Below are 26,804 nucleotides of genomic sequence, written 5' to 3'. Positions count from 1 at the left end.
ACCGGTTTGGCTCAGTGGATAGAGCGTCGGCCTGCGGACTGAAAGGTCCCGGGTTCGGTTCCGGTCAAGGGCATGTACCCAGGTTGTGGGCACATCCCCAGTGGGAGATGTGCGGGAGGCAGCTGATCGATGTTTCTCTCTCATCGATGTTTCTAACTTTCTATCTCTCTCCCTTCCTCTCTGTGAAAAATTAATAAAATATATTAAAAAAAAAAAGATGAGGGCAATTCGTGTAAACTTCTAAGGGCCGAGGTGTGTCCTTCATGACCGTATCCTCAGTAGCTAATACAGGGCCCACAGAGGGTTCTTTTTTGCTGAAGAAAATTTGAATATGGTGCATCTCTAATGTTTGTTCACCAAAGTGCCTTCTTACGTATTACCTCATTTGGCTGTTAGGAATCCTGGGAGACAGCGAGGACAGGTGCCATTCCTATTTGATATTCCAGAAGAACTGGGTCACAGACAGGCTAAGTAAGATGCCTAAAGCCCCTCAGCTAGAGAGAAAGAAAGGGTTTAGGATGATCTGTGGTTTAACGCTACCCATGCAGCTCAGCCCATGTTGAGCTTCTTTGATTGAATGGTACTTGAGATCCTTTCAGAGGGAGCGGAAGGTGATGGCAAAGGCAGGGCATCCCTTTCTTCTTTTCTTGTTAGTCTCTATTCCTGGCGCTACCTGTTTCCCCCCTGACAACACTTCTGTTTACAAGTAGAAGGACGGGCTGTCAGGAGGTCTACACAACATTCTTCTTCTTTTTTTGAGAAATTTTATGAGTTTAACTGAGCCAAGCTGCTGACAATTGCCAGGAAGCAAGATCTCAAACGCTCCCTCCATACACCATTCTTATGCCCCCCCCCCCCCCCCCGGTGAAGCAGTTATCATGTTCAAGCCATAGAGGAGATAGAGAACATGGGAAACAACAGGTTTCAGAATGAGCAGCTGGGAAAATCTTGTGTATAACTGAGTAGCTTTAAGCTAATAATTCACAAGTCATCATTCCTGAAACAGAACCTAGGCTGGCAAATACCTAAACTATCATATACAATTCTTAAGCCTGAACACCATTCAGTCACATGCCCTAATATAGATACAGAACTGAGAATACCAGCTCAAAAGAAATGCCAGAGAAAGGCACAAAAGCCAAAGGAAACCCATATGGAGATTCTCCAAGGACAACACTGACTCTGTGATAGAAAAACAAATACATCAAATGGCCTCAACGAAGCCAAGATTAGCCTGAGGAAGGAAAGGTGTGTGAACCTATCAGTTCCTGTAACATGGCTCAGAGAAAAATGGGAAAACAAACGAGGCAGTGACTCAACAGGGACAGCTTCAGACCGGAATGAGACTCCCAGACGCTCCCAATTGTATTAGGGACCTGGGGCAGGTAGACACTGGGCTCATATGTCAGAGCCTGGTCCCTGCAGAACCTCAGCGTGGGCCTGACTCTGGCATCCTTAAAGTTTATGCGGAAATAAGTACACTGTAGAGGAGTGACTATAGTAAAACCTATTTTTGTGCACCATTGTAAGTACTATAAGCCTGTGTGTTTGTGCAGGGGAAGGTGCCAGCAGATATAACCCAGCCTGTTAACTCTGGCTGAGGGTGAAGTGAGGTGAGGGGCAGGGAGAGCAGCAGGGTTAAGAGAGAGGGGGAACAACTGAGGGAAAGAAAAGATTTCACCAGATTTAATAGGGGGTAGAGTATTGCATAGCACAAGAAACAGTAAAAACAACAACACACACACTATTTGGTCTCTACTATCACTGTAAACATGCAAATCTTGGTTAAGTATATGAGAACTAATTGGAAGGTAACACAGATATAGGTTAGATTGATGACAAGATACAGCCAACTTTGATATTGGATTTTGGTTGTTATTCCAATGCTCTTTAGAACACAAGTAAGATTCAAAATATCATTAAGAGCATTGAATGACAGAAACAAAAATCAGATATTTCAGTCATTCTCAAGGCTAAAGATATTTAGGTTGTGGGAGGAGGAAGGAGCATGAAATGAAAGTAGCCCACCACTGGCTTGAGCAACCCTTCTTAAGGTAGGAGTAGACTGAGGTTAGTAGATGTAGACTGAGGTTAGTAGGGGTAGACTGAGGTTAGTAGGTGTAGAATCAGGTTAACAAGGTCTTGACCAGAAGCAGGAAAGGAGACAACTAAGGTACGATGTATCCTGGCTGTCAAACAAAACATCCCACCAGCCTGTGGACATGAGCATATGGAGAGAAGTGCTATCTAACTTGTGCTATTCAATCCAAACTCTGCCATGTGACTTATTTCATAAAGTGTGCAAGGAAGATTGTTCTACAACATCTCCTGATGGTCATTAGGGAGAAGAGAGAACATTTCTTGAAACCCTCAGACAGAAATAATAACTGCTATATATATATATATATATATATATATATATATATATATATATATATATATATAATATCTCATTTAATCTTCAACCCTAAAAGAGACAGACTTAAAAGACGGCTAAAATTTGCATAGCATCACAAGATGAGGTTGAATCAAGCTGTTCTTAACTCCAAATTCACCATGCCTACTACTTGTTCACAGAAGACTCTCAACTATTGTATTGTGCTCCTTCCCAGGTGGGTGCTGAAGAATGGAGACACTCACATGTGAAACCAAACAGCTTTTGTAAGCTGCAGTAACTGAAACCCTTTAGACGTTTAGAGGAATGCCAACATGCATCAAATTCTTCATTAAGTAATGATGCAAGAGGAGCTCAGTGTAAGATGCCAGGTTCTACAGATGACCATGGAAGCGTAAGGCGTGCCTGCAAAGATCCCGGTTGGCATATGTTCAACAGAGAGTGAGATAAGTCTAGACAGGAATCAAATACTGTATCTGTCCTGGACCTGCTATTTTATAACAGTAAACTGAGCCCTTCTGGTACAGGCACATCAGTCTATGATAAAAGGAAGTTGAACACGCATGTTCTCATTCTGGTCCTCTTTGGTATCCCTTCCAGAAGGCACTACTCTTGCGGAAAGCTGGGGCTGCCTCACTAAATCCACTGGGAGGGAGTCTTTCTTGGATGTCTGGTTCAAATCATGCCCTATGAGCTTCTTTTCCTTTTTAAAACCGAGCCCTGGAAAACAGTATCAAGATATCTAGATATCTTATCATTGCGGAATACAGAGTCAGCGCCTCCTCTTCCCTATTCAGAGATGGCTTTATAGCACAGGTGTCTCTCCAAGTGCCCAGAATTTGGATGCCCTGACCTGGAGGGAGAACATTCACAAAGGTGAGGAGGGCAGTGCATAGGTTTTATGATCTCACCAGAGACCTCAGGTGTGACAACGCCAGGGAGACCAGACTAAGGACCCACCCAATCATTTGATTGGATACATGATATGTCACCTTTTCTCTGATGAAATGCAGATGGCTGGGCTCTTCTTTGAGGACTCTGATCCTTGGGACTTGCCTAGCTCTCCATATCAAGAACTTCCCATTGGAACATCAAAATAATTTAAATCTTCACTTGCAAATAAGCCATAGCACCCTGTGTTTGAATGCACAGCAAGCTTCATAAGTTCCTTTTTGTGTCTTCTGCACTTGGTGCCTGGCTTAGAATGGAACAGAATGCTTGCCATACGGCAGGAGGAACACTTGGCTTGTGTAAGCAGATAAATGACTATGATCCAAAGCCTCTGCACTCCATCTAGACGTCGTGGTGTAGCGAGGTCAGGACCTTGGCCACTTGTGTTTTGGACACAGTTTTCAGGTGATAAACGACATTGCTATACCGATACCTTTGCATGGTAGCTTTAGAATCACCTCAGCAGGCTTTGGCAGGAAAACTACGGCACTGCCAAATAACTTAACTCTTACAAATGCTTTTGAATGACTGTAAAAAAAATCAGTCTAAAAGTAAAACAGTATGGTATGTAATAGAGCAAATTGTGTAATAGAACAAAATTTACACCGTAAACAAAAGAGCAGAAGGAAAATTTCTTTAGGAATATACCTATGTAATGAATTTTTTTGGCAGTAAAATATATAATAGAAATATGGTAGTCTTATTAGAAAATAAAAATAAAGAGAAAAAGCATGGTGTCTCACTGAGAAACTGTAAACAATAAATAAAATGAGGGGTAAAAATTCAAATCACCCATAATCTTATCACCCAGAGATTACATTAACAGATTAGTGGATACCATATTAGCCAATGCGAATGTACCATCACCACCACCACAGTAACACTGGGATCACTGTACTGTTTTATTTTATGCTGTCACTGAACTAAAAGTCCCAGTAATGAGACAGGTTTTCTCTTTGCTTGTCAAGGCAGACTGAAGTTCTTTGCAAACATCTAGTCCCTGAAACCCTAGAGAATAGCAACGCACCAATGGCTGTGGACCAGTATCAAGGGGAGAGGGAAGTGGAATCTTAGAAAGAGTTCGAATCAATCCAACCTGAACTTCTGACACTAGGCCTCTGACTAAAGACAACCTATATTGCCCGTCTCATTTCCGTCCTTCCTTTTTAAATGGCAGCAACAAGAAAGAAGAAACGAAGGGCTCAATTACCTTTCTAGAGTCAAAGAGAATAAAGCTGGAGTAAGGAATAATACATGAGAAAGTCTCTGAATCCCCATGGCTCATTGAAATCAGCTCTTGCTCCTTTGTGTGGAAGGAGAAAAGAAGTGAGGTTTCTCGCTCAGATCTGGGCTGGCTGAGACACTCACACCTGCCTAGACATCACATTGCCTGCGACCTCTTTGTGCTATCGCTAACAGCCCCAATTCTTCTTCAGATGAAAAAGTAGGTCACAGTCTTTCAGGATTTCAACCAAAGAGCGTCTCACAGAAAATTTCGGCGGGAGTCATCTTCCCTACCATCGGAGGGCTGGCAGCGCCCTGCAATATTTATGAAGCGTTATTACGTTATGGTCACTCCCATGCTGTCATACATCTGTCAATGGATGTGGAGCTACCGATCACTGCAATCCATCAAACGAGGACACAACCTCACGCCTTGAAGTTAAATCTCACAGAAGCAATACTCATGAATTCGCCTTATTAAGTTTCAGGCTTTGTATGTAAATGAAAGTATTAAAACAATGAGATACAGATCAAAGTCTTCATTTTGGTCTCTCGCCTCAGATTTAATTTAAAAGTCTTAAATTATGCAGCGAATTGCATCTCTTTATTCTTATGGCTGTTTAAAATGTATTTAATTATCTTCCCTAACATGCAGAGACTACTTCTGCCTAGCAGTCCTCTCAAACGAATGCATTCCAAATCGGTTTCACTGAGTTCTTAAGAATAATTAGGCCCTTCACCATCCATCCTGTGCCTTCAGGGCCTTGCATTGGGTTTCTCTGGGAAGCCGGAGTGATTGCCTTGAACGTCTATAGGCTCATTAAGTGCTCATTAGTGGTCCAGAGGACATCCATCTTCAGCAAGTCTCCAGACAGAGTGATGCCACTCCTCGCCGAATGCTTGAGTCTCAGAAAACACTTTTGATCAGCTTCCCGAAATTCAGGTGTAATTGGAAAGCAGCTTCTTTGACAGAGTTTTATGGACTCCTCCTCTCCCCTCTAGGTTGGTCCCTTGATCAACTGTTCTTTTTCCTTAAAGAACCAATGATGTGTGAATGCATAGGTATTGGTGGTGGTGGTGGTGGTGGTGGTGGTGGTGGTGGTGGTGTGTGTGCGCGCGTGTGTGTGTTTTCCTCTTGAGTCTTGAATGGAATCAAGGCTGGCTCCTTACCCTATGACTTCTAATGAAGGTTCTCTCATTAGAATATATTGGAGGGAAGCGTAAAAGCAGCAGGGATGGGGTTCCTGACAAGGCACCTTTTTATCAACTTCAATAGTTATGTGGTTCTTGGAGTAATCCACCAGGTGAGCCATGTTGTGGGATTTGAAGACGTTGGTTATGGAGTCACTTTTGTCACTTAGATGTGGCGGGTGGCCTCACATGCTATTTGCAGGAAGGGGTTCTGCTTCCGGCACATGTGAAAATCTGAAAAATTCTGACTTGGGTACATCTTTTTGTACATGGAGATACAAGCTAGCATCTCTGTGCTTAGTCTTTGATTATCTCTGGTCAATAAGAAGTTTTCTTCTTGATTCTGGTTTTAGCAAGGTTTTCATTGATAGTCTTGTTAGAATTAGGACATAAGCTAGTAAAAAATAAAGGAGGGGATTTAGGTTTCAGACCAAGACTTTAATAGCTTTTGGATGTTATTCAAATTATAAGCAAATTATATTCAAAGGCTGGGCTTTGTGACCACTCTGGAAGCCTACCCAAACCCAGACACATTGAGTTCCTAACAATCTCTGGGGCACAGTGAGCAGAGATGCTAGAGCTGCAACCAGGAATGGCATGACCCCTACCTTAGTAATTATTTATAATTTATTGGGTGGGTAAATATTATTACAATATAATGTAGTAAATTAGTTTTTCATTTTGTTTTAAATGGACACAAAATATTTATGTTCTATGTCATGTGGTGAGTTTTTTTTTTTACTTAAAACTTGTTATAGCAGAGGTCTTAGTTAACCCAAAACATGGTTTCCACCAACTGAACTATATATGTATACTCATGAATGAAAAGTACATGGTTTGAAATCAAAACTTAATGAAATATTTGATAAAGCACAAATAAACACACACACAAGGCTTACTATTTGGTGGGGCAGGTGACTCCTCAGGTCTCTAATGCTTTGGTTGGCATGCACACGAGATGGAACCTACATGGAGGGGTTTGTATGCAAGTCACTGGGGGCAAAGGAGGGTGGCATCAGCCTCTAGCCCAGCCTAGCCCTATGGACAGACACAGCCTTATAGGAGAAAGAGAAACCATGAGACACAGGCACAATCATTGGTGCCAAAGTGACAAAATATACCGACGTGGAGAGGTGAGTCTTCTGCCCACTTCTGCATTAATCACACTGTAGTGTCATAGCAGAAGGTGGCAGAGACCTCCTGGTCCCTCTGGCACTGGAGAACCTTCTGCCTTAGGGCATCAGAAGCATGGCATATCTCCCTACTGTTAGGAAGAATAGGCGTGAGGTAAGGGGGCATGTATAAGACATTATATTCAAAATAAACTGAGGAGCATCAAATTCAAATGAGAAACTGACTCTTAGAAATTTTGAGGACATGGAAACTCCATGTATTGCCAGTGACATATATCAAGGATTTTTGTTTCTTTTTGTTCTAGATTAAATTTTAAAAATATTATAGCATCATTAAGTTTGGATGGTAAACTCCTTGAGTGCTGCCTTCATATCCTGTGCTCTCTGATATTTTTAAAATAGATCAAACAGTAGCCATTCAATGACGGCATGGTCTTGCACAGAGGGGGAAACCCAAGAGAGGATTTGACTTCTCTCTTGGCTTAAATAGTTTTTAACAAACTGATCTCACGCACGAACCTTTTCAGACAATGAGGGGGAAATCTTGGTTTAGATATGGACTAGTGTGACAGAATATAGGAGCAGCCATAGACCAGCCTGGCTAGGACACAAATCGTTTTACCTCTTCTTTCTATTCCTTGATCTCTGTCACTCCCTGTCCGCAGCCAAGCGTTTCTAGGGAGCCTTACCAACCACATAAAGTTCTTTCCCAGAAAATGGTTCTTTCCACCATAGAAACACCATGGACAGGCAAGATACCATGGAGCCTGGATTTGTGGTATTAGGTAAGTTACTTTTCCTTTCTGTGCCTCAGCTGGCCATCTATAAAATGACAATGATGATAATCTCTACTCATATAGGGCTGCTGTGAGATCTAAATGTGACAATCAGTGAAAGCATGCACAAGCCAGACCACTGTCAGTGCTAAGTGTGGCCTATCTGAGTTGTCCTGGTGCCATTATTTCAGCGCTATCCAGCTACTCATGAACATCCTGCTTCTCTTTATTCTGCACAAATTATCACATGCATCGTCCATGCTTACGTATATAATCCAGAGATGGAATCTAATGAAAACAAAAAAAGCCAAAACTGATGAACAAAATAGATCCAGAGACATGGAAGCAAGGGAAAGACTGTGGAGTCTCAGAGAGAAAAGTGGAGGGGCAGGGGCTGGGAAGAGATTAACCAAATAATTTATATCCCTATATGCATAACCCGAGGACACAGACAATAGTGAGGTGACGTCTGGGAAGGCGGTAGGAGCCAGGTGGAGGGGGTCAATTGGAAACAGGGGGACATCTGTAATACTTTCAACAATTCAACAATAAAGATAAATTAACAAAATAATCCAGAGATCAATAGAGAAACTGAAGTTGTTTCTGCAAGAGGAGCTGGTGAATCATTAGCACAGAACGCTATGGTCAGACATGAGGTCCCCAGGGCCTCCTGATGTGGGCGCAGGCCTCTGGGCTTGGTATTCTGCACCAGTTGACAAGAGCATCAAGGGGCCAAGTCTGACAGCAAAGGCAGCAGATTTCTTCCCTGCTGTTGCAGCTGTACCCACTCAACTGGAATGACCTTACTTCTTTTTTCCTTTCTTGTGCCCAGAAGGCATGCATTTACATATCTTAGAAGCAGATTCCCCAATCTGTTCCCACTTCACTCAGCCAAGTTTGGGGTGCCCGATAATCTTACAAGGAAAGCAAAGCTGTACAGATAAGAGCCTGGCCTCTGCCCCAGGAGGTGCACTCCATTTGTACAAGGCTAGAGCTGACCAGGAGTGAGTTCTTGTTTCAGATCTGGTTCTACTGTGTTCTTAGGAATAAAACAGAAACCTGAGCTTGCCTTTCTAATCCTTAGAGACTACTTGCTATTTTGCCCGTATCACTTAGATATTGTCCAATAACCCAAGGATGGGGAAAAAACACAGAATATCATGCGGCTTCTCTGTGCTTCCCTTCCTGCTGGAAGGTGACCTTGTCAGTCCCAGCTGCCTTGGTTGGCCCCGAAACCAACTGTGATCATCCCATCCCTGTGAGTCCATAAGAGCAGTTGAGCCAACACTTTCTGTTTGGACTTCCACGGGGAATCTGAAATCTGACCTCTTACACAGTGTGGTGTATGAACTGGCAAAGTTCTTGAGGGAAATACTGCAATGAAAATCATTGAAAAATTGTCTCAGAGAAGATGAAATGATAACCACAGAAACAATAACCAAAAGCAGAATACAATAAAAATTTAAATAATATCATTAAAAATATGTAAATAAAGCCCCAAAAGATGTATATAAACTAAGCCATGATTTCTTGGGGAAAAATCACTGGCTCTGGAAGGCAGAGGGGAGAGGGGAATTGGTCCTACCTCTTCCAATTGCACCATGAGAGTAACATTGTGCCCTTGCTCTGCTGTCAACTTTCCGTCCGCCGTGACGATCCGGAGCCCCCGTGGGGCCTTCCCTGGACATTTCTGTGGTTTGGCTGTGTACTGTTCTCTCACGCCATCCGTGCAGTTATTGGAAACCACCTTCCTATACCTACATGGAGAAGAGCTCAAGTTGTAATCCAGCTCATTATAATTCAGATCACACTCCCAATATTTTAAACGGAACCTGCTGCCTAGCTCTGAGGGCTATCAATAACTACATTTCATGTTGCTTTGAGGATTATAAAGCACCCAACAGGAAGATGGATCATCATAGCAGCATATTGGACCTATTACTAGCACTTTCATATGCTTCTTTCATTCATTTAGTCAGTCAATAAATCATTTCACTTCGGCGCTGCGGGAAATGCATAGCAGTAGAAGACATGGTCCTTGCCCTCACTAAGTTTATAATCTAGTTGAAGAGATATATGGATAATCTAGGAGATACTCCAAAGGTTATATAATTAAGGGTTAGAATGAGTAATATATATCACAAGGGAATTTGCCATTCAGAGAAAGAATAGATAGTTATTGATGACATGGTTTAACATTAGATCTTACAGAGCATGATATAGTAATGGCATAGTTCAGAAAGTTGGCTAAATTTGATCATTTCTATTCAATATTTCATGTGGGGTTATACTGGCTAAATCATTGAAACTTCATATTAAGGAGACTTCACTCTGCAGATTGAGTCAATCCTTCCTACACTTTTGCTTATTTCTTCTTATTTTCGCTTTAATAAAATAATAAATTACCCTATAAGTTTACTCCATACAATTGATCAGAGTCATAATAAATTAAATCTGTGGTTTCAGGATGATTAACCTTTAAGGCTTTGCAGGTTCAGTGTTACCTATTCATCATCTTTTTTGTGCGGTGGTCCACAGTAACCATTTTATGTACTCATATATAGGATGCCCTTCCAAAAATGTATACACATACATTTTTTGATAGCTCAATTGATGCTTTTTTTCTTTTCAGATGTAACCCATTGCAATGAATAATTATTCAAAGTGTGTATCCATTTTGGGGGGACACCCTGTATTTGATTACCCAAGATTAGTGTCTACAACTAGTGGTAGAGCTCAAACTGGAAGCAAAGCCCAAGATCTTCCACTCCTCAAGACCAGGTATGAAGGGCCAGATAGTAAATGCTTTAGCTTTGTGGGCTATATGATCTTTGTGACAAGCATTCAACTCTTTGGTTGTAGCATGAAACTGAACATGGAATGAATGCAGCTGGGTTAAAAAAACAACAACAACACCTTTATTTACAAAAACTGGCAGTGTGCTGGATTTGGCTCACAGGCTATTGTTTTCCAACCCCTTCAGAGCTAGCCAAAGTCCTTTCCTCAGGTTCCGAGTCTCAGAATTGACTACCTAAGTCCATGGTTGAGAAAGTCAAATTAAATACTGTGTGAGAAAGTGCTATGATCACTATGTGTCACGTACAAGGTCAATTATTAATCTTTAACTTACCTTATAAGGTAGTCGTATGGGTTAAATGGATTAATGTACACAGAGTACTTAAAACCACCCTGGCAATTAGCAAGTGCTGGTGAAATGTTATTTCCATTTAATAATAATAATGTTACCAATTATTTTTAAAAAATATATTTTACTGATTTTTTACAGAGGGGAAGGGAGAGAGATAGAGAGTTAGAAACATTGATGAGAGAGAATCATCGATCAGCTGCCTCCTGCACATCTCCCACTGGGGATATGCCCGTAACCCAGGTACATGCCCTTGACTGGAATCGAACCTGGGGCCCTTCAGTCCACAGGCCGACACTCCATCCACTGAGCCAAACCGGTTTCGGTCAATTATTTTTATTTAATATTATTATTTGACCTGTTAACAACCTTCATGTCTTCCAAATGTCCTTAGGAAAGTCACAAATGCCATAAGCTTCTGCCAGAAGCCCTCCACAAGCTAACTTCATTCTAATTTTCTAGACACGGTCTCCCCCACAGCTCATTCTGCTCCAGCTACACCTCTCTTTACAATCCTATTGAAAGTATTTATTTTCTTTTGCTCTTTCTGCTTCTGTGCCCTCCTGTATGTTCCATCACTATCATGCTTTTAGTTACATCTTATCACCTGTCTTTTCCTGACTGTGATAGTAAAATAGGAAGATGTAAGAAGTTCATATTTCTTTAAAATATATATTTGTATTGACTTCGGAGATAATGGGAAAGGGAGATAGAGATAGAAACATTAATGGTGAGAGAGAATCACTGATTGACTGTCTCCTGCATGCCCCGCACTGGGGATCCAGCCTGCAATCCGGGCATGTGCCCCGAGCGGGAATTGATCTGTGACCTCCTAGTTCATAGGTCGACTCTCAACTAATGAGCCATGCTGGCTCGTCAGAAGTTCATTTAAAAAAATATATTGATTTTTAGAAACAGAGGAAGGGGGAGGGAGCTCGAGAGAGAAATATCGATGTGAGAGCAGCACATTGGTCAACTGCCTCCTGCACATCCCCTACTGGGGATGGAGTCTGCAACTTGGGCATGTGCCCTACCTGGGAATCAAACCGGCAACCTTTCAGTGCATGGGACAACACCCAATGAACTGAGCCACACTGGCCAGCACAAAGTTCAGATTTAGAAAGTCCTTATTGCATTATAGTTTAGTCATAGGGCTAAATTCTTAACAAAACTTTTCTTACTCATTTTCAAAATATCCCTAATAAGGAAGGTACTCTTACTCCTGATATAGGGATAAAGATGTTAAGATTCAAAGAAGTTAACTCATTTTCTCAAGATGACACAGCCAGGACCCTGGACAATTTGTCTCTGGAACACATCTGCTTTTTACTGCTGTGCTGTACCGATTCTTTAAATGGGGCAAGATCATCCCTCCTCTAAACTCCTTAAGGAGTCCTTCTGATTGACTTGATGGGAATCACGTATGCCTTGCAGGCCTGTCTTCCTGTGTGTGACTATGAACTTTAAGCTCCTTGAGAGCATCCTTGTGCCCTGCATATGCAAGCCTGGTCATCAGGAGATCCACACTGGGATGTGGTTCCATTTTTAAATATTGAAATAGCCCTTCAGGCACCTCACCCACCAACCCAGCTGTGCAGATCCCTCTCTTTGGAATCCCTGCTTCTCCTTACAATTCAGCAACTGAAGGGTTCACACCTAGCACAAGTGGCAGCCTCAAAACGCCACTCCTGCCCTAGCCGGTTTGGCTCAGTGGATGGAGAGTCTGCCTGAGGATTCAAGGGTCCCAGGTTCGATTCCGGACAAGGGCATGTACCTTGGTTGTGGGCACATCCCCATTTGGGGGGTGTGCAGGAGGCAGCTGATCGATGTTTCTCTCTCATTGATGTTTCTAACTCTCTATCCCTCTCCCTTCCTCTCTGTAAAAAAATCAATAAAATATATTAAAAAAAACAAACCCGCTCCTTCACCGAGATCTCTTCTCCTTGGATACTGGAGCATAGTGGCATTCTGGTACCAGCAATGGTAGCAAAAAAATAACTGTCAAAGTCACATAGTGAATATGGCATCCCACTGAATTTAACTGTGCGCCGGTAACTCCCTGTTTGTGAGGTGAGGCATTACTAGGAAAATGGAAGGCAGATTACAATTTTTAATCACTTAGCATCCAAGCACACCTGTGACGGTCTTGGCGAGCAGCTATAGAGGCATGGGCTCACCATCCCCACTGTCATCATCATCTAGGGAACATTCCTTTTGTTTGTCTGGGCTCTGCCCCATCATTGCCTCAGGCTTTCCTGAATCCTGTAGCAACAGGAGTTCTGCTTAAATCCAAAGCACGGATCCTTCCCCCTGGGATTCTGCCACAGAGAAGACTTGGTAATTTTTTTAAACGCTCATTAAAAACCATTCTGAAACTATTTCATTTCCTGGATGAAAATGGAATCGCATTAGCCCGACCAGACCTGTCCTGGAAATTTAGAAGAAAATTGTGTATAAATACACAGTTAATTTACTCAAGTAAGCACACACCTGCTTTTTGCAATACAGAATGCTCCTATTTTCATACCCGCAGCTGTCCCTGGGTCTGAGTTACATAAATGAATAATGCATTTAATATGTTATTAAATGGGGCTGCTGCCTCCACAATAACAAGGCAACTTATGATTATGTTGGACTAAGCTCTGAATATTGCTGGGATGCATTTAGTGGATAAAGCACTCTTCAATCTACCAAGAAGAAAAGCGATCTCTAATGGCAGGGGAGTCTGTACAATTACTGGAAAGGAAACATTCTGCAAGTGTGCCTTTGATATTACCGACCACTCATCAGTAGATAGTGTCTTATTACTTCAACAACCCCGATTCAACTGTTCTCTTCTTATCTTGATACTCCTGTCACCTTTTCCTTTTTACCTCTACTTTCTTTGATTCTGCTTTTGTTATTTCTGCCAGTTTTAAAAAAGATGAAGGCCATAGTTTCTCTTTGTGAGAATAAAACTGTTATTTTATTATTTAGCAGGCTTTTTTAAATCTTGCGATTTGGGGTGGAATACAGAGGTTTATGACTATTCAGTCTATGCTGAGGTGACAATATAGTCATGCTCAGCCCATAGAAATCCTGTCTGCTCTTTAGGATCACTGGGAGGAACTTTTAAAATAAAATGAATGATGCCCTGGCTGGTGTGGCTCAGTTGGTTGAGCATCATCCCATGCACTGAAAGATCACCGGTTCCCAAATGCCTAGGATGCAGCTCAATCCCCAGTGTGGGGCATACGGGAGGCAGCAGAACATTGTTTCTCTCCTCCCTTCCTCTCTCTAAAATCAATAAAAACATACTTTTAAAAAAAAATAAAAGAAAAGAATGCCAATAGAACTCCTCCAGGAATTATGATTTAACTGAGAATTCTGGGTATCTGTGTGTTTTGTTTTTAAGTCCCCTTCATGATTCTAGTATGCATACAGATTACAAACCACTACCCAGGTGGTTAAAATGTAGGATCAAATTGCTTGAGTTAAAATTCAGGCTCTTACATACCATATGAACTCGGCCAATTTACACAATCTCTCTCCAATATAAAGTAGGGGAAAATTACAGGATTTTTTCATGCATCTCCTGGGAGGACTAAGTGAGATTATGAATTCAATAGGGCTGAGGATAGAGTCTGGCACACTGTAAGAACGTAACAAATATTAAAATATCAAAAGTTAGTAAAAATCATTAGTATTTACATAATTAAACATTAACTTGTTATTATCCAGCAAATTCCCTAAAAACGGAAACTATACTTCAAATAGAAGCTACGCTATTATCGCCAAGATTATATCAAGATCAAATGTATCCATGTCAATTCTTTTCCTAAAATCATTCAAAACTTACTGTGGGCTTATTCATGAAGGGTACAGTTCAGGTCGCAAATAGAGGTGTACGATCTGGCCCAATGTCATTTTCTAGCTTAAGCCCTCCCACTGTCTAACACACTTCCCCAGCTCTGGCAAGCTGATGTCTACAAGCCTTCTTTTGCTTGTTCTGTTCATTCTGCCTAGAATGCTCTTTCCTCCTGTCAAGCTCCAATTCATTCTGTAAAAATCACCTTAGAAGTCACACCTTTCTGTAGAGTTGTCTCTTCCCTTTTCCACAGTAGTTACTCCATGCAGTGACCAGTGCAGAGCTAGAACTCTAGGTCTTCTTGTAGCCGAGGCTGGTCTTATTGACCCTGAAGCTGGGGAGTCCTCATTTGTGCTCATGAGAAGAATTTAAATAGTTTACTTTTTTGGATTATAGGTACTATATGCCTTTGTTTTCAAGGGAAAACTGCATTGTTATAATAACACTTGACTTAATGCAACAAGAAATAGAATAAGCCTTGGGGCGATAAACGGGGGCTAGTTCTGGGTACAGTGTAGAGATAATACTTAAAATCTTCTTAGACCCAGTATATTCATATTTAACAATGATCTTGTTCAGGAGACAGAACATCAACATTCAGAAAGAATTGGGCTCCATGGCTGACTAAAAGCAGGTTGTTCCCCTTAAACTAAGTTAAGTGGACCTTGGAATTAGGGGACTGTCATAAGGCAGTCCTAGAGGGATGGAGGAAAACTTTTCTTGCAAGAAGCAGGATGGAAGTACATGTCATTTCATTTCAACAATAAATGGAAAGTGACTTTGTTTCAAATGCCAACTTGATGAAATGGGGCATATGGCAATACTAAAGGAAATGCCTTAAAATTGAGAATCATGAGAATGACTCATGGAATCCACTAACTAAGTCAACTAGTTGTACAACCAATTTATATAAAGAACTTTTCCCTTCTTTTGAGCACCTGCAATCCAAGGAATCCTGATAATCATTTCAAATTGGCCATGGACATGGCAGAGCCGGAGGGGATCTCAGGCCATCCAGCACAACCTCCTCATTTTGCACAAAAGGGAAAGCAGGCACAGTTTAGAGAGGTTCCCAAGGTCACATGGGGGACTAGCAGCAGTTCTGGGCCTGTGGACAGAGACTGGTGTTCTCTTACCACCATGCCTTGCCACCTGGCTGAGAATTGGTAACACCACTAAGTGGACAAGAAGAATTATGTGAGAAACAAGCTCTCCGCATACAGTGACTTCACCTTCTTCATTTCCCAACCCCATACTATCCATGAACACAACATCTAAGAAAGGCGCTCTGAAGCATCAACTTGGTAGCGACAATGACCGAGTCTCTCTGGGAGACTGCACCATGCTTTGCTAGAAAACAGCTCTGTAAGCCCCTGCAGTGTCGAGTCTGTAAATAATGCAAGCGATGTCCTTTCTGTGGACTTCAAACACAGGCACCACTTTGAGGACCAGTTATTGTCCATGATACACACTGAGGAGATCAAACTGAACATGAAGTCCCCACCAAGCACAGAAATGTGGTCACCTGGGTAAAAGCCACAGTACCCAAAGACCCTGGAAATAGCAACTCCACCCTTTACCCTCATACCTTCCATTAGCCTGCAATGGCAGGGTAGCCAGAGTCTAAGTATTTACATGGCTTATATAGGGAGAAAAATGTCTATAGAAAGCACTTAAAAGTATTCCAAATGTATACTGATAGTATGAAGATTACTATTTTGCTAGAATTTATGTATGTATGTAAATGTTTTTTTCTGGACCCACTAAATTAATGCTATTTTTCAATCATTTTTTAAGCTTCCTGAGTAAATATCCCTGTTGTATATTGAGAAACTAATCATCAGGAACAATAAAAGCTTTCATTTTACATTCGTCCAGGAGGAATTCACAGCTCGTCTAAAGAAACTCCACAGGCAGAAATGTCTATGCTCACCTTTTTTTTTCAACACATCTAGAAATATCTCTAGCTTAAAAGCAAGACCATAATCTCTCCCTTGAGAAGATTATGTTGGTTCCTTAGAATAAACCAGACCAACACCCACTTTATATTTACAGAAATTTTTATGGTTGGCATGAAACAAGTAATGTCCTAGTTAATTTAGCAGCTTAAATTTGCAGCCCATTCCCTGGATCCCACACAGTAGAAACAAGATATAACCACATATGAGTACAACTGAATGAGCTTGTGCTTGTGTATGTGCAGACTGAGATACATACAGACTCTGATAGAGAAACAGAAAGAAATGATTTGGGGGTTATTTCATGTAAGAAAATATACAAATGAATACTGGTTTCATGTTTTACAGATGAGACAAGGGATACTTAGATTAAACACATCTTAGATCTCAGTATTAAGTAGTAAATAAATGTCTGAACTATATATACACAATAAAACAATCCCCCCCTTTTTTCTTTACTGCAGAGGAGCCCTTAGCTGATGACTATTGGTGATGGTATCGGCATATTGTAAAGTGACTACTGTCTGCTAGGCATTTTGCTATAAGTTCATAATATCTCTCTATATAAAAGCCGAAGATGCAAAGTGATCCCTTGGGAGTTCAACCAACAGGAAGTTTAATCTCTCGCTATGACATGCACTGACCACCATGAGGTGGCGTGGAATGAAGTAAGGCCCCGGCTTACCAGCAGCTAAGGAAGTGAGTCCCCGGCCGGCAGCTGGCAGCCACTAGGGACCCTACCCGTGCATGAATTTCGTGCACTGGCCCTTCTGTAGTATTATATTTATCCCAACAGCAAATGGAAACATTTTATAGACTAGGAAACTAAACTCAAAGAAAGGAAGACATATGCTAAGAATGGTAAATGGCAGAGGTTGTACTAAAATCCTTTTTTGGCCCAGCTAGTGTTGCTCAGTTGTTGAACGTCAACTTAGGAACCAGGAGGTCACAGTTCCATTCCAGGTCAGGGCACATGCCCAGGTTGTGGGCTCGATCCCCAGTGTGGGGCATGCAGGAGGCAGGAGATAAATGATTCTCTCTCATCACTGATGTTTCTCTCTCTCTCTCTCTCTCTCTCTCTCTCTCTCTCTCTCTCTCTCTCTCTCTTTCTCTCTGAAATAAGTAAAAATATATTTTAAAAAATAACATTTGTTTAATGCTAAAATAGCTGTTTTTCACCAAATAAAACATCCCCCATTATATTCCATTCTCCATCCATAACAAGCTTAAGCTCCAGCACCAGCCTCTTTGCCTTCCACAAAATGGCTAATGGAAGGTGTGAGGGTAAAGGGTGAATGAACAGAGGCAGGGAGCTTACAGTGGAGAACACAGCCAGACTCTGCTCACACACTTTTCCATGGACCAAGGATTAAGGACTGGTGGCTACAGCCACCTGGGGGACATTCTGCACCCATTTCAGCTCTTATTCCAACTATCTCTTCTCAGTCCTAGCCAAGAACTAAAACAAAACCTGCACAATTATTCTGCACAGTGAAGCTGATAAATATTTTGGCATCTCCTCAAGATAGCATTTCTATGGAGCATGATATTAGCCGATGCTAGAATGTTTCCATCACGGTGAAGTGAGTGAACCTGAGAACACTGCTATATATACAGGGTAATAAGCTGACTGTGAAAGTGAACAGAACTATTTATAAAGTGGGGCATTTAAAAAAAGAATGAAAGGAAAAGGAAGGATTACCTGCATGCTTTCAGCTAAACTGCAAGATAGGTGATGTTGGGAGGTTTGCTTATTTAGCTTGACTGACAAGAAATGATTGTTTACTAGACCCATTCAATTCAAACTCTGACTGCATGACCACAGGCGTGCTCTGCTGTAGGAGACAGGGTGAGAAAGTGAGGTGTCCGGGGAGCAACATTTATGGAAAGTCCATGCTCAGGCAGACCTTGCACCTGTGATGCCCTGTGCTTCATCCCTGCCCAAAACTAATACAGATTCTGTACTGACTGAGCAGGCAATGCCCATAGATGGGTTAAAACTGGCATTGTAGCGACTTGGGGTACATGGAGGCTCCTTAATTCTATAGGCATGGTGGCCCTTTCACCAGGTAGTCTCTTGGTTTCTTTTGTCTGAAATGACCTTCCTCACCTTGTTAATGTGCGTAATGCTCCTCACCCTTCCTCTCAGCTTTGCCTTACAGAATCTATGGGCATTTATATTTTAAAGGAGAATGTCAGTTAGTACAAATGAATCTCTGTTGTGTGGGACTCCAAGGAGGTTTGCAAGCAGGAAGCTAGTATTTTAGCCCATATGGGGCAGATATCTGGCAAAGCCTGGATACAAAGGTCCAAGAAAGAACCAGGCACTTGGGTGGAATTTGCTTTACAAATCAGCAGAAACACCTCCAATTGCCAAAAGAGACTAATTATTGCTGTATGCTTTTAACAATTATGAAGGTATGAGACTATTAATTGCAGCATTGTTTATAGAAGAAAATAGGAAATGAGCAAAATGTCCAAAAAGAGGATGCCTTAGAATTCCAGGTGCTTTAATAGCATGGAATTAAATGTACTTAGAAAAGGCAACCTTATATAATCCAACTTGAAAAGATGTTGAAGATATGTTTTTGAATGAAAAGTGGGGGGAAAAACAATATACCTAGTAGGACATCACCTATAAAAACAACCTCCCCAATTAATTTCATATATTTTTCCTTGGCATAATTATCCACTGGCAAATGAAAAGTGTTTGATAACACACATGGCAATCAGATCACAGTTGTGTGGAAAAGGGGGCAGGATTGGAGTGATGATCTAAATGGACTTTTTAAACATAGAACCTGTGTATACATTTCTTTTGTAATTAAATATTTTCAATGAAAAGCTAAGTGCTTAATGACAGCACTGTAGCGGCTATAGCATTAAATACTGAACCTGTGTTTAGATGCTAATGAATCAACACACAGCCAAGTGACATCTCAGGTGAGGGGCTGGAGTGACAGTAAGAAAGGCAGAAAATTCCTTTCCAATTTCATCCACATTTTACCTCTTGCCAATTCTTGCAAAATGCAGTGTTTAGACAACACACTGACCACTGAGGTAACTACTGTCTCACACACACACACATCCTCCCCCATCCCAGCCACACACACACACACACACACACACACACACACACACACACACACACTGGCCCATTGAGCCCTCTGTGGGTGGTCACTCCACCTGTGAGCATCTTACTCTTAACAGCAGGGATTTATCAGACCTGCTGATGGCTGGTATTTATCACATGCTCTCTTTACACAAGCTTACTCACTGAGGATGGTGCCTTTTTGCACAATGTTTGCCTGGAATAGATGAAGGCAGTAGATGTGGTAACTTAAAAATCCTTTAGGATCAGATGCTTTCATGTAAAACCCACTGACATGAACCAACCTCTGAGAGTGAAGGCCGAGCCCTGGAAGTAAAGCTTGTCATTCTGCGATTAATAAACATAACTGCATTGACGAAAACTAATGCACCTGGATACTGATCACTGAATCACACTTTTAAATTTAATTTTATAGGGAATAGATGAAAAATGCCATTGAATAATTTATGCATCTGTGACATTTCATTTTACATATGGTAAGTCAGAATTTATTCGGATTTCAAATACTGATTTGCCTAAGGATTGGTGAAACCTATTTAGAGGTAGCTTTAAAAATGTGTGTGTGTGTGTGTGTGTGTGTGTGTGTGTGTGTGTGTGTGTGTGTGTTCATTCTGCCTACTGAGTAGCATCTGGAACAATTTAGAATCCTCTATACTTGAGCCTCTTCTCATCAATACCAGAGAGAGAGTAATATAACTTCCTTGACTGATTGAAGTAGTGAAAAGAAATCGATTCTGAAATTAGCTGTAGGGGTTGCCGATGCCCTTCACAAGATCTAAACATGCCGGTACATACAAGCAATATAAGTTTAAGTTATGTGTTTAATGTTATAAACTTAGTTATAACATTAAGTTTATCTATTCCATCAGCCCTTTTCAATTGTTTCCCAAGGTATTAGATGCTGATGATCTCACTGACCCATTGCTGAGAAAATGTTATTTGTATTTTTCTTAGATTTTGTGTCATGGATCAAAGAAATCACAACTTATTCCTTCATTCAAAGGTTCTAGGAATCCATGACATCAGAGAAAATTATATTTGAGGTATTCTTCCATGTTTTTTCCCTTCCTGTTGAAGAGCAGTATATATTATTTTGGAAATATTTTTTTAATTACATATAAAAATATAAAATTTTCAACTAAAGGTAAGTGCATAAGAGAAAACCCGCAAGTCCCCACTCCTGTATGTAGCTGGCATGAGAAGTGAGGAGTTGTCAATTAGAACTGGCCTGCTGGTGAGATGCCTATACCTTACTCTCTCCTCCCTCCCATTTCCTCTTCCTCTCTTCTTCCCTTTCCCTCTTTTTAGTTTTTTAATGTCAAATTTTAAAATATGCACAAATGATAGAATATAATATAATAAATACCCACGTCTGTATTAACATCTTCAAATATTACCAGTATCTTTTCCTTTTTTAACAATTTATAGAAACTCTCACACATTATGTATCTGTAAAAGATAAGGTAGATTTATTTATTTATTTTGGCCTAACCAAAATACAATTATCATAGCTAAATACATAACTATAACATATTTTGTTAATATAATATCATAAATATAAATATTCAGATTTAAATATAACCTGTGATGGTTAATTTCATTTGTCAACTAGAATAGGCCACGGGGTGCCCAGATATTTGGTCAAACATTATTCTAGGTGTTTCTGCCAAGGTGGTTTTGAGTGAGATTCACATGTAAATCAGTATATTGCATAAAGCAGACTGCCTTCTCCAATGTGGGTGGGCCTCATCCAATCTATTGAAGGTCTGAAGGGAACAAAGAAGCTGACCCTCCCCTAAGTAAGAAAGAATTCTTCCTTTCTGGTGTCCTTCCCCTAAACATCAGTGCTTTTCCTGCCTTCACACTCATATGAAAGCAGCGGTCTTCCTGAGTTTCAAGCCTGCTGGCCTTCAGGTAGAAAGTACACAGTCAGCTCTCCTGGTTCTCTTGCTTTCAGACTAGGACTGCAAGCATACATCAGTTATCCAACATGCCATGCACCCTGCAAATCTTGGGATTTGGACTGGCCCACCTCCATAAATATGTGATCCAATCCCTCATAAAAATAAATTCTCTATCCATTTAGCTAGCTAGCTAGGTAGCTATCCTATATAATAAAAGCCTAATATGCAAATTGACTGAACTGTGGAACGACTGGTTGCTATGATATGCACTGACCACCAGAGGGCAGACGCTCAACGCAGGAGCTGCCTCCAGTCTACAGGCCTCAGGCCAGCCAAGGTGGGTGCCAGTGGGAGGGGGCACCCGATCGCCCCACCAGTCGCACCACAGATAGACCCTGATTGCTGGCAAGGCCTAGGGACCCTACCTGTGCAGGAATTTCATGCACTGGGCCTCTAGTCTGATATAAAAACATATCTCTGGAAAACCCTGACTAATACATCACCTAATCACAAGTCCATACTCAAATTTCCCCAAATAGCTAAAATATGTCTTTGTACAGATTGAATTAGCACCCACATATATCACATGCACTATTTTTAAGTCTATAAACATCAGTTACATTTGTGGAAAAGTCATGGATTATTTTCCCTTTTATTCTATTTCTTAAATAATACTGGATAAACTCCACAACATAGAACATCAAACCCAAAACTTTAGAATCTGATTCCAGATATATAAGAATCTGAATGCATGCCTTCAACGTGCCAAGAACGGACACGGAAAAAAACATTTCTGCTAATATACTCTTGAAAAGTCAATGAGCTTCTTCTCTGACTCTAGGTCCCACATCCCCACATCTACAATGCAGGAAATGCAGATATGAAATAGTTACTTGGCCTTCCTCACAGGGACGCATGGAGGGTAAAATCTTTATTGAAATAGTCTTTATTGAGGAGTTCTGAAATAAAGTATTAAAAAATGAGGCAATTTACATATTATCACCATCATCTTCGAACCTGTTTTACTTCTTTATTTACAACTGGGGTTTTATTCTCAGATGAAATGTGTGGTATTAATGCAAATCTGTGCTTCCTTACTAAAATCAACGAAAGCAAATAAATTGTGCTGTAATGAAACAGGCCTGGTTTTTGATCAGAAGTAATTCTGTACCTTTAACACATGCTGAAAGCAGCAAAGGTGGACCTCTCAAGGTCACTGCTCCAGACACTCACCCAGTACTGTTGAGATAACTCTGTCCCAGGCTGCAATCCTTGGACAGAGAAGATGGATTGAACCAAAACGCTGGCAGGCACTGACCATTGCTGTGTCGCTCATAGCCATAGTCACTGTTGGGGAAAGAGCCAAGAGAAGCCTTTCAGTAGGTGGCAAAATTACTGAGAACAATTTCCTGTTGGTCCACAGGCAACTTCAACTCTAGGCACTTAGTCAAGAAAGAGGTATTCACTAAATTCCAAAAATGGAATTTCTTTCCCAGGGAATACCCATGTTACCCATGAAGATATCCTACAGAAGCCATTTTCAGAAATGCTGATTTGGAGGCAAGAGAGATGCCTGTGTAGAAATGAAGGCTCAATGACCAATAATTCTTTCTAAAGAAACTATATATATATATATATATATATATATATATATATATATATATATTTGATATTTAATTGATTTTAGAGAGGGAGGAAGGGAGAATGAAAAGGAGATAGAAACATCTATGAGAAAAAAGAAAAACACTGATGGGCTGCCTCCTGCATGTCCCATACTGGGAATCGAGCCCACAATGCAGGCATGTCCTTGACCAGGAATCAAACTGGGTGACCTCTTGGTGCATGGGTCGATGCTCAACCACTGAGCCACAATGACTGGGCTCAATGCCCAATAATTCTAAGTAAATACCTTGAAGCTGAGAGAGCAGATATAATTTTCATTAGGAGGATACACAATACCGATCGTGGTTGGTCCAGAGGAAGCTATAGCTAGCGAACAGGCAGTGGAGGCAGCTCCACCCTCGGTGTAAAGTTTCACTGAAGAGTTTAACACAGCAACATGTGGCTTGGTGCTCATTCATGTTGATGTCTTTGGGGTGCTCTTCCAAGACATCTGGATCTACTAAGTAGAGAAGCCAGGTCTGTCTGTGCACAAGCCATATGCTTCAAAGTCACAGCAGGAAAGGAAGTGTCCTTCAGGAGTGTCCTGAGAATTTCCCCAAGGAAAAGTTTTGTCCTGGTCCCAACTGGCAGTACTAGCTAAGTAAGAGGATTTAAAAATTTTCTCTCTAGTTGGGAACAGTCAAAGCCCTTTCTCTCGGCCTCCTCTCATTCTTGCCCCCAGGGGCCTCCGAGTGGCCTGACATCCTCGGCTTCTGGAAAATGAACCCAAGCAGAGGCACATACAAAGTGCACCTCCACATGCACATACAAATTGCAGGCAGTGACCAGCAAGCGCTCATATGAACTGGCCCATGGAGGTGAGATGCTGGCGCACAGGAGCTGGGAAGGAAGAAGAGGCTCAGTTTAAGGGGCCTGTCACCAGGCAGCTGGCACTTAAAATTCTGAACATACCAGCTGGACTTGGTGCTGGTTCAACACAGCATGGGTAGGAAGCCTTCAGAATTGATGCCCACAGGACACCCAGTGTTCATTTCAGATAATTAGTTTACAACTGCTGGAGAATGACAGGCAAGGTCACCCGGGGGACTGTCCAGGGGAGAGCCAAGGCAACAGGGAACATTCAATGACAACCACCTTTCATTATGCTACAGTCAAGTGGGATCAATAACGCTCTAGCTACTGGTAGAAACTCCTAAGGTCATGGTAAGCTTTCCAAAATACTTTCAGAAATTATGCCATTACAAAAATCCCCTTTGGACAGAAAACAACACAATGGCCTCATTCACAATTCATTTCCCACTTCTCAGAATACATATCAGTTTGTGCTAAGAGAAGCAGATTCCAATCTCAAATGAATATAAGAATTGGGCCAAGACTGAGGGGTATGAGAGGTGGGGGAGGGGAGAAACCTGACTGCTTTCCTTCCCCTGCGTTTCTTTTACTCTAGACTAGCTTAAATTTGAAAGAGAAAAACAAAAATGACCGTGACAACAAACGTCTAGCTTATTTTGGCACCTCATGAAAAAGATTCCCAAAGGAAGACATATTTCCAGGAGAAATCAGGGAACTGGGACATCTCACCTCACTTCTTCCCAGGGGTTTTTATGAGAGGATACATTTGCTCCCTGCACAAGAATGGCTGTTTGATAAGGCTAAACTTCAATTGCAAAGGTGAAATGCTCACTTCCTTTACAAATCCCCTTTAAATACAGTGGATGAAGGAGAAGCATTTTGGCTTTAGAAAGAGGGATGGGATGAATGACTTAAAATTCCCAGGAACATTTTCCCTGTCAAGGTATTTCAGGGTGTCAATCCTGAAAGGTAGGAAAGGGATAAAGTATTTTTGTCATTGGAATCATGTTGCAATGACTAAAACACAAGTCATGGCTGGGGAGGCCCCTGTAGAATTCATTGTGAGCTCCACTGTAATAAGCTCTTCTGCCCTCTGGCTGAGCCCAGAATAGAGCATTGGCTCTTGCCTTACCTGTCTACCCACAAGTGAGGAACAGCCTTTGGTGATCAGTCTGAGTGCTGGCGGCCAATTTTGCCAGGCCATCCCAGTGCTACTTATTCAGACATCTCCAGAGGTCTCCCATGAGAGCAGACTTACTTTTTCTAAGATCTGTGATATGTGTGTACATAATACCTCTCAGATATTTTGATGATCAGAGATGTGACCAGTGATTGCTACACAGCTTGAAATAAATTCTTAAAGGAATGACTTTGGTTCTCAAGCAGGACAAGTTTCAGTCATTTAACACTGACCTACATATTTAGCAATTGCATTTTCTAAAGTCAAAACATAGAAAGAAATATCAAAGAAAAGGAAAAAAAATAAGGGGTGGGGGAGGAGCAGACAAGGAAATGGATATAATCAATGGAGTTCCCACCCACTCATTCTCAATAATTTTTCAACCTCACCTGAATGCTAAGCACTGGCCTAGACCAAAGCAAGGGAACTCCTGGCCTCGTGAGCCCTATTTCTGCTTCCCAAATGTTACAGGAGATTCACACTGGGACTCTTTTACTTAACATCTAATCCTCTCAGGACTTTTCCAGTTTAAATGAACCTACTCCCTGTAAAGGGAGACTTGCACCTTTAGTGCTAGGGTCACGGAGCTGTAGACTGGCAATGTCATCAAATGGAGAAATGCCTTCTATGCTCACATAAGCGAGAATCAGCTGACCACAGAAAACTTCCAGGGATAGAAAATTTACTGCCTTTTAAGGCCATCTTTTCACCCCCATATGTGTAGAAAGCTTAATCTTGAGCACACATATGTTTGCTCTCTGAAAAGACACTCCTTGTTTCCATTGTTGCCATCTGAAGCAACTCAGGGTGTTTTGTCCCAAGATCTATCACACAGAGGAAAATAATTACCAGCCATCTTTGGAATCCTCTTTAAGTCTACAGAAATGCCTGGTTTTTCCATATGCACATGTACAAGTACACCATGATGTCTTCAAAGGTCATTTCATAACAATAGGAGGCTCTATCTAGCTAGGTCACTATTATTTCAAATCACAGCTTTCAATAAGAACCCCATAAAAAAGCACGGGTTGAACATTCTGGCTTAGAGAACCCCAGTTCCTACACTTGAATGACTAGCTTGCCCCCAATAAACCCCATGGCTTTTGCTCAGCATCCCGTTCACAGCGTTCATAAGATAAAGCTAACTGTAATAACACCAACAGTTATAACAACTAGGATTTGATACACTGAGGGACTCCTTGGGATAAAGGCACCAGCTCACCAGTCGAAATCGGCCTCTGTGCAGACACAGGGTTCAGACTCCATGGCTCCTGCATACTTTCCTTGCATACATTTCCGCTCTGACTTCCGCTTCTTATATATCCTTTTGGCTCCCATGATGCATGCTTCCCCCTGGAAGGAGACAGGGATCTCAGGTACTTGAGCACAACACTGGGATCTTCCCTGTGCCACACTGGGCAGTCCAGGGAGATGTTCTCAAACCTCAGTGCGATCTGGGCTGAGGTGGTCTGCTCTGTGCTGACGGCTTTTTTGTTTTGTTTTGGTTTTGCTT

The 26,804-nt window shown here is 41.5% G+C and overlaps 1 protein-coding gene across 4 annotated transcripts in view; it reads right to left on the bottom strand.

Annotated features, from left to right (window-relative positions):
* The window catches only part of SORCS1 (sortilin related VPS10 domain containing receptor 1), a 474,955-nt gene that overhangs the window by 59,497 nt on the left and 388,654 nt on the right, over nucleotides 1–26,804 (bottom strand). For all 4 annotated transcript variants that reach the window (XM_036336058.1, XM_036336055.1, XM_036336056.1 and 1 more), the window contains exons 16-18: nucleotides 26,514–26,644; nucleotides 22,870–22,983; nucleotides 9,256–9,427 (exon numbers count right to left, since the gene is read on the bottom strand). In XM_036336058.1, the coding sequence (XP_036191951.1) occupies nucleotides 9,256–9,427; nucleotides 22,870–22,983; nucleotides 26,514–26,644 (417 nt within the window). The remainder of the gene's footprint in view (nucleotides 1–9,255; nucleotides 9,428–22,869; nucleotides 22,984–26,513; nucleotides 26,645–26,804) is intronic.

This window comes from Myotis myotis, unplaced genomic scaffold (genome assembly GCF_014108235.1).
Source record: "Myotis myotis isolate mMyoMyo1 unplaced genomic scaffold, mMyoMyo1.p scaffold_m19_p_15, whole genome shotgun sequence".
Lineage (NCBI taxonomy): Eukaryota > Metazoa > Chordata > Mammalia > Chiroptera > Vespertilionidae > Myotis > Myotis myotis.
The sequence above is the reverse complement of the archived record's forward strand: the minus strand, read 5'-3'. Positions and strand labels throughout refer to the sequence as shown.